At 47.2% G+C, this 14,558-nt stretch overlaps 1 protein-coding gene across 1 annotated transcript in view; it reads left to right on the top strand.

Annotated features, from left to right (window-relative positions):
- The window catches only part of FSHR (follicle stimulating hormone receptor), a 79,972-nt gene that overhangs the window by 46,141 nt on the left and 19,273 nt on the right, over positions 1-14,558 (top strand). Inside the window, exons 4-6 of the mRNA XM_033145475.1 lie at positions 1,016-1,090; positions 10,703-10,774; positions 12,456-12,533. Of these exons, the coding sequence (XP_033001366.1) occupies positions 1,016-1,090; positions 10,703-10,774; positions 12,456-12,533 (225 nt within the window). The remainder of the gene's footprint in view (positions 1-1,015; positions 1,091-10,702; positions 10,775-12,455; positions 12,534-14,558) is intronic.

Below are 14,558 nucleotides of genomic sequence, written 5' to 3'. Positions count from 1 at the left end.
TGAAAGTGTAGAGCCTGTCTGATGAGGGGTGTGGCCTTTGGAGGGGAAAGCCTCACGTGTCAAGTTTGCAGGGGGCCACCATTGAAAAGGCCCTTTCTCTTTTCGTTATCTGCGTTTGTTTGTTTGTTTGTTTGTTTTCTATACCTCACTATACCCAAAGGTCTCAGGGCGGTTCACATAAAATATCAAATACATAAAATCAAAACAAAACCAACAACCCAATTTTTTTTTAAAAAAACCCAAAAGTTGACAGTTGAGGGCATTGACACCTGAAGCAGGGCCTCAGATGGCAATCTAAAAGAATGGGCGTGCTCATGTGAAAGATGACCCCAATTTAGTTAGGCACATGTATTGAATGAAAAGATTGGAGTGGGATGAGAGTTTGCTAAGGAGATGCTAACACCTGTAGCAATTGGGACATCTGGACCAGCCCGAAACCAAAAATTCACCAGAATCAGAGGTGGCAGCAGTCAAGTGATAAGCTGTTTCCGTTGAGAGCTATGGTGTTAATCAGCCTCTGCCCATGACAGCTAAACAGTGACAAACTGCTTGTATCACATCACAAATGCATTTGTGTGTGAATGTAGTGGTGGCCCCGGGGGGGGGGGGGAACGGAATATTTGTGGAGAGGATGGTTTTGCACTGTCAGGTCAGTGGTTCTCTGGACTAGAAGGGGCAAGTCATATGCCCATCTGCAAGCATGGGAATTGGTACCAATAATCTAAAAGAACGTAAGAGAAACTTTTAGCTGAAGAGGTATATTGGGCGATATCCACTCACAGCAGCCCACCTGCGCAGCAGACATTCCGCAAAGAGGAGCCAGACCCAATAGATAAACTGCACTTGCGAATGAAGTTGCTTAACCCCAGTTGCGCTGACCTTACATTGGGTCTCATCCACACTGCTTTGCGGATCATGTTGCTTCCCCAGCCAAAGAATCTCATACTATGGGAAAACGAGACAATTCAAATTATAACTGAAGTTTTTCTTCTTCTTTTTTTCTTTCCCCCCACAGAAGAATTGAGAAAGCAAACCATCTGGTGTATATTGATAGATATGCCTTCCAGAATCTTCCCAATCTCAGATATTTGTGAGTATTCCTGACGTGGTGGCCGTATTTCCTGGAAAATTGTACTTTTGCACAGACTTTTTTTCTTGCCTTATTCCTGTTTTGAACTGCTGGATCAAGTTTGCCACATGAGAACTGGATTGGCAGCTGTTGGGCAAAGGATAAAATGACCCTAATAATCTAGATCGGAGCTTTCCAAACTTTTCATGTTGGTGACACACTTTTTAAGACATGCATCATTTCACGACACAGCAATTCAGTTTTACTAGCAAACCGGAGGTTAAACTAACTCCTTTCCAGCCCTAGGAGGAGCATGGGGAGCATTCACACAACACAGCTACACACTGCAGCCGACACACTAGTGTGTCATGACACACAGTTTGGAAAACTCTGATCTAGATTGTCCAAGCAAGTGATGTTTTCCTCTCTTACTTACTGAACTCTTTTCCTCTCCTGCCTGCACAATGAGCATTTTAACTTCACATGGAAAGGCATGAGCTGTGGTTCCCATTTATATGCAGCGCTGGGTGATGAGATGCCTTTTAATAAGAAAGCATCTGATTGTCAAGCTTAATTCCACATCTGTTTGAATGGCACCCTTCACAATGGATGCAGGTCTCCCGATATGCTTGCCACATCCGCTCCCATGGGGTTTCCATCATAATTCGTGGATAATTAATCCTACCCTCTGTACAAAGTACCCTCCAAAAATAGTCAAGCTGCTGTTAGCATCTGACCTGAATCTGACTGATAATATCTCTTCAGTCGTAAGTAAAGAGAGGAAATATAATGAAATCCAGCGGACTCTTTTAAAATGGAAAGAGTGGCTTTGGGGCTTTGTAGACCACTTCCCACACCCCACACCCCACACCCCCACACACACACACCATCGCAGATTTTATTCTTAGCCCTGATTCAGCACAGCTGGTATGATACAGATTTCTTACACGCGAGACTCCTTGCTGCAGAGGAGAAAGTCTGGCTATAAGAGAAAAGCCTAACTGTGTGCCCCACAGTTTCCTAATGGACAATAAGCACACAGACACGAGTATTTTGGTTATTGGGTTTGCATGGGCCACAAATTTATTGGTTAGAGATGTGAGCGGTTTGGCTTAGGCATTGGGTGAAGCCAGACTATATCTCGATTCCCGCCCATCTGCAGGGAGTCCAACTAAGGGTAAACCACCAATAGGGGGGAGCCCTATGACTTACATCAAATTGGGGCACTCCAAGGGGTCCCCGTTGGGGTTGTGGCATGGCCCTAGCCCACGTCTGGACATCGGAAAGAATCCACACCCCCGGACCCCTTTAACAGGATACCCTTACTGAGGAGGGGCAGGCAGAGGCTACAACGTCCCCTCCATCCAAACAAAGGTTTTCCCAATGCCTAACAGCCAGCAAGAAAGGAGGGTCTGGCCTCCCACGGCCCCACCCCCTCCCGGCACTGATTGGCCAGCGGTGCCACACTGGGCATGGCCCTGCAGCTGGGACAACACGGAAGGGGGCGTCACTTCTGTCCCCTTGCTGGATCACTGCAGAGTCCCAGAAGCCTAGCCGCAATGCTGCCCACCAGAAAACGTAAGCGGACTTCTCTCATTTTTGGTTATGTCCTGCATGGGAGATTCCTGCATTGCAGGGGGTTGGACTAGATGACCTGTAGGGTCCCTTCCACCTCTACAGTTCCATGATGATAAATGGGGAGTGTTTGCTTATACATTTAGTACCAGTACAGAATCACAGAATTGTAGCATTTTTAAGGCAGACAACATTACTATGATGGGGGAAACCAGACTTGCTGGTGATCAGACCTTGACTTCTGTTTTTTTCAAAAGGAGTCTCATAATTCCCCTTCCCTGATTAGCAGCATCTCTCCAGGATTTCAGACCGGGGGTCTTTCTGAGCCTTACCTGGAGATGCTGGGGATTGAACCGGGGACCTGTTGCATGCAAAGCAGATTCTCTAATCACTGAGCTAGGGACATGCCTAGGAAACAGAGTGGGCATCCACTTGTATAGATGCCAGACCTGAACTTGCAGACAACATGATCCACGGAGCATTTTGCAGGGAAGGCTGCTCATTTTCTCTTGTTAGTAGCTTTCGTGTAAAGGAAAGGTTAACAAGCATCAAACCCTCGTGCTTGGAGAGAGAACTTTGAGGAGAAGGTGGCAACCATGTGCCCCTGCAGCCTTCAGCTTCCCCACCCTGGCTCTTGTTTACTGCACAGAAACAAGACCAGCTTCGGGGAGGGGGAGGGAGCCGGTCAGTTTGCTTCTTAGGAGCCGTGACAAATTCAAAAGCCAAGCAGCCATTCATCACTTCGAAGCCGAGGCCTCCTACACCTGGCGCCAGCTCTGCCGCGTAACTTTGTATTATTTTTCATTCCGGCATGGTAATGTGTTTACAAATGTTGTGCCGGTCCAGCCCTGGCGCCAGTTTTCGCTTCACGCTGGTCGGCTGATGGGATGGAATTAGAGGAAAGACAGGGGAACCTGCGCGCTTCATCACAGCCTCGCACACTCTGCTGAGAAACTTCAAGTGGCTTTTTAGAAAGTCATGAATAAAGACAAGGCACTTGAGCAGCAGAAACAAGTGCAGATTGGGGAATCTGTCCCCACGCCCATTTCTTTTCCAGATACACCCCCCCCGGGTTTCTCATGCACTTTGTCTAAACCTCTCACCCTGGTGATGGGGAGGGGTTTATCTACCAAATTTTCCAATAAAAGGAGCCCGATAGCCCCTTCCCCCCTATATACCAGTTGCAAGCATTCCGAGTCAGGATTTTATCCATTTCCCGTTTGTTCCTTAATCTTTAATTCAGTCACACAGCAGCTCCTTTCAGCTGGCTTTAGCAACCCCAACGCACCCCACCAGCTACAATATCCCAATTCTAAACTTACAGCTTGTGACCTCCTTCATTCAGCTGGTATCAGTTATTCTCCTTTACTTTCCAGAAGGCCCATCCATACTGCTGTTTGATGCGGATGACAAGCCTGTTAACCCTCTGTTGTCCAGACGATGTTCTCCTCCACATCACTGCCCTTTTCCCTTCCCTCAGTTTGGATTTTCCATACCCTCTCCTTCGTGAAGTGTCCCTGGTATGAGAAAATCCAAACCGAGGATGGGGGGGGGGTATGGAAAGGCAGCGATGCAGAGGAGAATGACCTATGGACTGTGGGAACTGAATGGTGGCACACGCATATAGCTCAGTTGGTAAAGCATGAGACTCTTAATCTCAGAGTCATAGGTTCGAGCCCCATGTTAGGCGAAAGATTCCTGCATTACAGCGGGCTGGACTAGATGAGCTATGTGGTCCCTTCCAACTCTACAATCCTATGAGCTCACTCGTGGTTTAAACCCGTTAAATTAACGGGTGCTAGAACAGGGTTCCCCCCACCCCGCTCCTCACCCCCATTTTCCCTGCCCTCGAAGCCCCCTCACAGGCCCTCAAGATGGGGAAAGAAAGTGGGCGGGAATCCCTGGAGGAGAGGTGTGGCCTCTCCACGGCCACGCCCGCCACCACCTCCCTCTCGCTCCAGGCCAGCGGACGACGTTACTCCCTCTCGCGCGTGGGGGGGGAGCTAAGCATTGCCGTTTTCGCCAGCGGCAACAGCTGGGCGGCGCGCGGGATACGCGGGCAGGGGACGCCTCTACTCTGGCGTCTCTCCCCTGGCCCGTTTCCTTGGCAACGGGGGATGGAAGCTGCGTCTCCCCCAGCAGCGGCAGAAAGGGCAGCAAGGCGAGAGCCGCCCGCAAGCCCCGGCGCCGCGAGCTCCTCAGTGGCTGCGAGTCCCTGGCAGCGCGATGCCACAGTGGCTGCTCAATCTCCTGCTCTCTCCCATGACCAGCACCGGCGCAGCCTCCGCAGCCGGCATGTCCCGAAGTGTCTCTGCGTTCCAAGTCCCAACGGCTGTCCGTGGGGCACATGCGCAGTAGCACAAACCCACGGACACGGGGACTGGACACAGAGACACTTGGACTTTATTATATAGGATTCTCCACATTAAACCACGGTCATACCGCTCCAGTGGGAAGGTAAGCGGCATTTCCGTGAGCTGCTCTGGTTCGCCAGAAGCGGCTTAGTCATGCTGGCCACATGACCCGGAAGCTGTACGCCGGCTCCCTCGGCCAGTAATGCAAGATGAGCACCGCAACCCCAGAGTCGTCCGCGACTGGACCTAATGATCAGGGCCCCCTTTACCCTTTACCTTTACCATCTGTCTCACTTCCTCACAGAAACTTTTGCTGTCCATTCGTGGAGCTTTCCATGTTTTTAGGGGTTTCATCACGTCTAGTGATGTGAATCTTGTCCTACCTAGGGGGGTCTTCTGAGCGCAAGGATGTGTGCTCATTTACTGAGCTACATAATAAAAGATGCACAGGATCTGGCTTTACGTCTTGTTTTTAATCCTGTGAACATTTGTTTAAATTGAGATGGGGAAACTGCAGCTACTCAATTATCTTCTCCCACATGTTAATGGGGACACACACACACACACACACACACACACACACAACCCTTAACTTTAAAGGCCTTGTTAATAAAGCATCCATGCTGGTGATTGAGAAAGCTTTCAAGCTGGCCAATCCCTTACTTAGGAGGCATTATTTCCTAAGTTGCAGAAGTTAATAAACATCATTAGAGTCCGATTAAGTTTGTTAGGGGCTCATGCATATATAATTAATAATAATAATGAAAGGCAGCCCTTGACTTGCTTCCAGAGATTTTTCACACAGAGGATGAAATTGTTAATTGCTCCTCCTGAGTGGATGCAAAACGGACAATCTGTTTCCAAATGGTAACTTGCTGCCCTTTTCACAGATACAAGCCTCATTAGAGGAAGAGAGTAAATGGAGGCATTGTCTGCTGGGATAATATATCTTTGCCTTTTCAGATCACACCATTGAAGTCTTTTTTGTTTCCAAAATTACTTTGCATTTGTAATTGAGACGCCAGAAAGCCCTGAAACCACCATTGTTATCCCTTCCACCCTCATCCTCAGATATACAATTCAAATTCAAAAAGAGAAAATGGATTGAAAAACACCATCCCCTGGAACAGTGGCACTGGCTCTTAACATATTGGGTATTCTTGTGAATATGTTTTAACAGGGGTGTTAGGGGAGGGGTAGTACCTCTGATGGGGGGGCACACATTGTGCTCCTTCTGTGGTAGTTTGTCCACTCACCTGTGGCTCCTAGAAGCTGTCAGCATGCAACAGCGGCCACACCACACCCGGCGAACGGCTTCAACTGGCCGGCTAAACCAGGTGAGGGTACCCAATGGGTCTCAAACCCTTGGTGAGTTAGGGACTTCCCCTGCATTTGAAGACAGGCTCCAACAGATTGAGCGGATAAGGCCAGTAGTGGGTCCAAAAATCCAGAAGGCGATTTCTGCACAAGCTGTAGAGGGGAGTGAGGGGCAGATGGAGCTTGTCAACCTGGGAAGGTAGCCCATCTAGGAGAAGGAAAACTCTGATCCTAAATCTCCGCCGCCTTGTGGGATATCTTCGGGAGAATAAAAGGCTAAGTAGTAAACCTCTCCAGCAATTCCTGCAGCCAAGCTGGCGCCAAACATATTGCTCTGCCTTCCTTTGGACCACATCGGTGAGGCTGAGGAGGGTGGGTCTTGTCATGTGGGCAGCCCAAGACCTCCATACACATTGCATAGGCTTGTGCCCCGGGGGGGGGGGGGTCACTGTGGTGCTGCTAACACAGTGGTTTGACTTCACCCCGGAGGCGTGCTCCATTGTCTCTCGACAGAAGCCAACAACAACTGCATTAACATCTCTTGCTAAGAATCACTCTCTAAATGCTTTTCTCTGTTCCTCTAACCAGGCATGGCCAAACTTGGCCCTCCAGCTGTTTTGGAACTACAATTCCCATCATCCCTGACTACTGGTCCTGTTAGCTAGGGGTGATGGGACTTGTAGTCCCAAAACAGCTGGAGGGCCAAGTTTGGCCATGCCTGCTCTAGCCCACTTTACTGAAAAGGCTCTTGAACAGAGGAAGCTGCCTTATACCAAAATCAGATCATCGGCCCATCTGGTTCAGTGGCCTGAGACCTTCTGCATCCAAGGCAGATGCTCTACTGCTGAGCTATGGCCCTTCTGCCTGATCTACTCTGTGTACGTTTCCTCTGCAATGGCCTGCCCTGTGCTGCCCTTAGAAACAAGTGTATTAGAAAACCTATATGTAAACACACCACACATTTTTTTTTATTTAAAAAAAACTGAGAAGCCCAAACATATTACTTAAGTTGGCCTGCACAAACAGAAATTATTCACCTGGTGCGGGAAAGGCCACAAAAATGGTGCCAAGTGAGCATCCCTGAGAAGACTATTCCATAACTGTGGTACCACTACCAAAAAGACTCTCTCCTAATGGTTACCTGCCTCACTACCATGGAAGTATTGCTGTTGTGTTTTAGGCATGCATCATTGTTTCTGTTCTGCTGCAGTTCATCTTCCACCCAAAACTACATTTTTCACCTTACTGCAGCAAAATTACATAACTCGCGTAATTACCATACATAACATAGCGTGAGTAAATTCTGTAAATGACATTATTCCACCCATTCATACCAGCACGAAGGAAACACAATGCAAATGGGGAAAGAAACTTACGATTTGCAGACAGAAATCAACGATGCCGGCAAATGCTGATCTACTGATCACATTTGCTGGATTGATTTTTTTCCTGGACACGGGACAAATAAGTGGACATTGTCAATATCCACTCGTTTCTGTTTTGGCTGGAATCTTTTGACAACCCTATTTGCTACCCAGGTGGCGCTGTGGGTTAAACCACAGAGCCTAGGGCTTGCTGATCAGAAGGTCGGCGGTTCGAATCCCTGCGACGGGGTGAGCTCCCGTTGCTCGGTCCCAGCTCCTGCCCACCTAGCAGATCGAAAGCACGTCAAAGGAACCGCTCCGGCGGGAAGGTAAACGGCGTTTCCGTGCGCTGCTCTGGTTCGCCAGAAGCGGCTTGTCATGCTGGCCACATGACCCGGAAGCTGTACGCCGGCTCCCTTGGCCAGTAACGCGAGATGAGCACCGCAACCCCAGAGTCGGACACGACTGGACCTAATGGTCAGGGGTCCCTTACCTTTACCTTTATGATAACGGAGTTCTGCCTCCACTCTGAATGCCAGCTGATGGGAATCACAAGTGAAGGAAGTTCTGTTGTTGCACTCAGGTCCTGTCCATGGAATTCCCATTGGCGACTAGTTGGCCATTGTGAGAACAGGATGCTGGACAAGATAGGTCTTTGGCCTGATCCAACAGGGCTTATGAATCTCACTTGCCAGAGAGAACTGGAGCAAGTCTTCCAAAGAGGATCAAAATATCCTAATAGAAAAGAAGGCAACCAGGCCCCAAGCTGTTTAGGACTTTTTAAACATTAAAGCCAGCACTTTAAATTGGCCTTCAAGTGGGAGCTGGTGAAGCTGACAAACAGAGGCTTCATATGATCAAACCACCCAGCCTTAGTGAATAATCCTGTAGCTTTTTTCCTCCCCAAACTGTAGAATGTTTAAAGACACGATGAGTCACTTTGCACTTATTATACCAAAGCTGACATGCAGAGGAAGCCATGTTAGTCTGTTACAAGGCGTCATTCTGAGAGATTGTCAAGAAAACATACGCCTAACGCAAGTCAAAGGTTCAATAAGAACGTAGTGCAAGTAGAAGACGAGATGAATACTGAAACTGCAAGATGATAATAACTATGTAGACTGGGCTCACCCTTTAAAATACAGTGGTACCCGGTGTTATGTACGCGATCCGTTCCGGGTTGCGCTACGTAACCCAGGCGTATGTAACGCGAACGAACAAAAGAAAAAAAGAAAAAACCCGGAAGTTCATGGGTTTTTGCGCTTCTGCGCATGTGCGAAGTGCGCAGAACGCTTTTGCGCATCCGTGCGTCGCGTGCACTCCGTGGAGAACTTCCGGGTTGCGGAGATGCGTAACCTGAATGAAAGCAATACGGAGTGTACGCAACACGAGGTATGGCTGTAACTAAGTAGACCAGAACAAAATCAAAAATTCTTTCCAGTAGCACCTTAGAGACCAACTGAGTTTGTTCCTGGTATGAGCTTTCGTGTGCATGCACACTTCTTCAGATACCAAGTAGACCAGGCCTGCCCCAGAGTTTCATCCCTGCCACTACCTAGAGGTCCTGCTAAGGAGCCAGAAGAGCCAATCAGCCTGATAATTTTATTTTTAAAAAAGTTGGAAAGGTGCAGCAGCCACATGGCAAAGTTCAATCCCGCTCCAGCCATTTGGCTCAGTCAGTAGAACACGAGACTCTTCATCTCAGAGTCGTGGGTTCGAGCCCCAATGTTGAGTGAAAGATTCCTGTGATGCCTTTGCGCCCGTGAAGCACAGTCAGGAAGACGAGCCATACTGAATGAGACATCAGGCTTGTCGCTGTTCCTTCTGATATATAACGATTGCGGAGATTCGTCAGCTTTCGCATGCTCGCAGCAACGACAATCTAAATCCCTCCTTCGCATGCTGCTTTCCTATGAAGCAAAGGCACGGAGGATAGGAAATGAGACGGATAATGAACCCTTATTAGACTGTGAATGGCCCAGCTGAAACTCTACGGAACATTTTGATAACGTGCATTACAGATACCTTATTTGAGGGCTCACTTTGGAATGGAAATGGCGGCTCCATTCATCTCGAGGCCAGCTAGAATGCCATTAGGGCTAGCTGACGCATTGCATCGATGCTCACATTGGTACATGAATACCTGATGATTCTTCCTTGTGCTGTCAGAAGCACTTTGGAATCATAGCCATAGCACAGCCGTGAAGGTGATGCATCTTTTATTCTATCGCTGCCGTTCTTGACCCCTGCTTGGCACAGCCTTGTTTTACCTCCACTGTCAGCCAGTTGCTAGGAATCACAAAGTGGGAAGAGCACCGTTGCCCTCAGAATCTTCTTACATTCTTCCAATACTGAGTAGACTTCTAGGTGCCTCAGGGCATTGTATGCTTCTTAAATTGTCTTGATGCTTTTATTTTGGTATATAAGTCACAGCAAAAGTTCTGAAACCATGGCTGCAGTTTCCTCTTCCAAGGCTTAAACTGGGTTTACCATAATTTCGTCTCCCCGGGGAACCCTGGGAACTGTAGTTTTAATATGACGCCTCCAAACTGGCATGGGTTTTGTTTGTTTTCTAAAGCAACATATCAATAGGAGTACATTAGTGGTGGATTTATACCGGGTCATCTGCACATCATTCCACTTTATTAGTTGTTCTGCAATGCTTCCCCAGTATTATTGAATTATTGTCGTACGGAGAGCTGCTCTTGTTTGCAGCAAAGGTGTGGTACAACAACATCGCAGGATTTCAGCAGGAAGCTACAGGACATGAACCAATTGGAAATGAAGCAATATGTCTGCAATATGTCCTGCACATGAAAAGCTGTAAGCAGGCTTATAGAAGACATCAAACACTACCCAGAATTTGTAATGTTTGGGGGGGGGACGATGACTAAATATTGAATAACAAAATGAGGATAACAAAAATTTGCCTGCAACTTTTCTTCCTCAGTTTCATTTCAGTCATTTGTTATTCTTTAGTTTTCCTCGGAGATGTGCTAACAGCCTCTACTTATTCCCTCTAGGTTGCTATCAAACACTGCAATCATGTATCTACCCGTCATTAATCAGATACATTCTTCCATGAAGTTTGTGCTGTAAGTTTTTAACTGGGTTATTCTAATATTTTGGGGGTTTGACCATTTTTCTTGGGTTGCCCATGAAGGAAAGAGGGAGGCGAAATTATTTAAAACTGAATTCGTCCATGCCAAGAGCTGAATCGGTTCTAGTTTGTTGGAGGGAATGTCAACCAGATTTCCGCGCTGAATTTTGCATCAAAACATCTGCAAGTAAAAAAGAAACAAATTATCTTCAATGTTTTGATGTATTTGAATGTTTACTTCGTTGCATCCAGGTTTTCCCTGACGTTTTGCCAATTTGGCAAAATATCTTCTCCCCCCTCCCACACACACACCATTTTTACACCTGAAAACCAGGACACGTCAGGAATTTTCCTGACGTATGGCAAGCCTACAAAACAGTGCTGGGGAGGGGGGGTGATGTGAGCCCTGTTGCTTCTCTATGTGTGACTGATTGAGTGGAGCGAAAACACCAGAAGAGGGTTGCAAATCCATATATCCATAAGAATGCATGATTCTTGACGTCAGATTCAAGGGGTCCTTTGGGGTGGTGCTATCAATGCCCCCAACCACATGACAATGGCTGGACCACAGCTACACCGTTCCTGCTCCCCTTGCTGCAATAGCAATGGGAGAGCAGCAGTGATTGATTTGAGTTTACTTATGTGCTCCTTTTCCACCGTGAGCTGTGCCCAAAGCAGCTCGCAGTAAACATTGTTGTTCAGTCGTTCAGTCGTGTCCGACTCTTCGTGACACCATGGACCAGAGCATGCCAGGCACGGCTATCTTTCACTGCCTCCCGCAGTTTGGCCAAACTCATGCCAGTCGCTTCGAGAACACTGTCCAACCATCTCGTCCTCTATCGTCCCCCTTCTCCTTGTGCCCTCCATCTTTCCCAACATCAGGGTCTTTTCCAGGGAGTCTTCTCTTCTCATGAGGTGGCCAAAGTACTGGAGCCTCAACTTCAGGATCTGCCCTTCCAGTGAGCACTCAGGGCTGATTTCTTTAAGGATGGATAATTTGATCTTTTTGCTGCCTATGGGACTCTCAAGAGTCTCCTCCAGCACCATAATTCAAAAGCATCAATTCTTCGGCGATCAGTCTTCTTTATGGTCCAGCTCTTCTTCAGTATGGTCCAGCAGTAAACATTAAACGTCATCAAAATTTTGAAGAGAATTTGTTTCTTTCTTACTTGCAGGTGTTTCAGTATTTTACTTTATTAGATTTTATTTTGTTCTTAGCACTGAAAGGTGGATTAGAAATCTGCCAGACCAAGGGAAAGTTTGGTGTTTGATGCAGGGCTTGCCGATCAGAAGGCCGGCGGTTCGAATCCCCGCAACGGGGTTAGCTCCCGTTGTTCGATCCCAGCTCCTGCCCATTTAGCAGCTTGAAAACACATCAAAGTGCAAGTAGATAAATACCTCCGCCGGGAAGGTAAACACCATTTCCGTGCACTGCTCTGGTTCGCCAGAAGCTGCTTAGTCATGCTGGCCACATGACCCGGAAGCTGTCTGCGGACAAACGCTGGCTCCCTCAGCCTATAGAGCAAGATGAGTGCCACAACCCCAGAGTCGTCTGCGACTGGACCTAATGGTCAGGGGTCCCTTTACCTTTACCTTTTATGCCAATAATGCGTCAAAAGGGTGCATTTTAATTTCCCTTTTTTAAAATGTTTTTTTTTTTCTCCTTTAAATCTCAGTGACGTCCAAGACAACATAAATATACACAAAATTGAAAGAAATTCTTTCCTGGGGCTCAGTTCTGAACGTCTTGATATGTAAGTACTCTCTGGTCAATAGGATTTATTTTGCCCGTGTATGTGCTCATGTTAACCTAGCTCCAACTTGAAACAAGGGTTTTGATGTTCATGTAAACAAACTAATATAGAGTTGGATTCTTCACTCCTGCTAGTGAGTGATATTGGGGTTGGGGAGATGACATTTTATAATTTCCCCCTCCTTTAGCCTCCAGCACTTATTTTATTTTATTTTATTGCATTGCATTTATTTCCCACCTTTTTTCTCCAAGGAGCTTAAAGTGGTGGCCATGGTACTGCCCCTCCTTGTTCAATCCCCACAACAACCCTGGGAGGTCGGTTAAGCTGAGAGGCAGTGACTGGCCCAAGGTCACCCAGTGAGCTTCATGGCTAAATGGGGATTTGAACCCTGGTCTCCAAGGTCCTAGTTTGACACTCTAACCACTATAGCACAGTGGCTACTAACACTATTCTAGACAGTTACAGGTAGGTAGCCGTGTTGGTCTGCCATGTTCTTGTTGTTGTTGTTCAGTCGTTCAGTCATGTCCGACTCTTCGTGACCCCATGGACCACAGCATGCCAGGCACCCCTATCCTCCACTGCCTCCCGCAGTTTGGCCAAACTCATGCCAGTCGCTTCGAGAACACTTGGTCTGCCATAGTCAAAACAAAACAAAACAAAAAAATCCTTCCAGTTAGAGGCCAACTGAGTTTGTTCTTGGTATGAGCTTTCGTGTGCATGCACACTTCTTCAAATACACTGAAACAGAAGTAACTTCTGTTTCAGTGTATCTTAAGAAGTGTGCATGCACACGAAAGCTCATACCAAGAACAAACTTAGTTGGTGTCTAAGGTGCTACTGGAAGGTTTTTTTTATTTTCTTTATTTTTTTATTTTTATTTTGTTTTGACTATTCTAGACAGTCATGGGATCTTCCAGAGCAATGTAGGAATTGGTGCTGGGAGCCGTGAGGGTGGGAAAATCTGTCTCTGACCAAAGGATCTGTCTACAGGATCAAAAGCTACCTGCTTTGCATTCCATGGAAGGTGAAGTCTGAATCCTACCCAATACTGGGTAGTAATTAAAAACACTGCTTTAGCAGAGCCTGGCCCTGGGAAATGATTACTGTCCTAGATAAAAAAGAGCCCGGTTGATGCATACATAAAAATCGCTGCAATCTTCATCAACACACTTCCAGCTCTTTTCCTGCTGCATTTTCAGTATTTAGCTGAGGTTCCTGCATTGCGAGGGCTTGCAGCTCTAGAGTTCTATGATTCTGTGTTTCCGCTGTGTTGCTCCTTCTCCCCAAGCCCATGCAGTTTATCCTGGGTTTTTATTTTTGTTTCTGGAAAATGGAAGAACTACCCTGGAGTTGCATCCACAACAACTTTCCAGCCGATTAGGTTTCACGGACCTGAAAACAGGCCTTCTCCACGCCAAACAAACTGGATTTTCTTCTTTTCCTTTCCACTCACCAACTTCTCCTTCACTCTCTCTCGAATCGCAACGTGCAGCAAATTTAAAAAGTAATGATGCCCAGGGTAGCCTCTCTTTTTACACTTGCCAAGGCAGCCCAACATCATTCAAGCAGTGCTCTAGAGGACAGCAGGATGACTTCATCTTTCCTGCTGGTTGCAGACATTCCATTACTCAGACAAGCAAGAGGCTGATAATCTGCTACGCTTATGCATAATGTTAATATATTGTCACAGACGACTTCACAGTCGTGTGTCACGCTGAGGCCTTAAGAAGCCTTCTCGTCGTGCAGGAACAATGATGTTTCCTAATGAACCACCCCTGATTTCTCCTCCCCCTCCCTCTTTTTTCATTTTGTTATGGTGGGGTGAGCTTATCTAAATGTCCCCTGAAGCAGATGCCTGCATTCCATTGTTGCTATCACCAAAACAATGGTCACCATTTGTTTGTGCCTTTGTAGAGGTTTCCATGTGGGTCGTTCGCAGGCAGCCATTTTGTCCAGGGATGTGCAGAATTGCTGTGCAGTATAGATCCCTCCCTGCCAGGTCAGATCTGAGTCATATGTAACCTG

This window comes from Lacerta agilis, chromosome 3 (genome assembly GCF_009819535.1).
Source record: "Lacerta agilis isolate rLacAgi1 chromosome 3, rLacAgi1.pri, whole genome shotgun sequence".
NCBI lineage: Eukaryota > Metazoa > Chordata > Lepidosauria > Squamata > Lacertidae > Lacerta > Lacerta agilis.
Note: the sequence above shows the minus strand (reverse complement) of the source record. Positions and strands in the feature narration are given on the sequence as shown.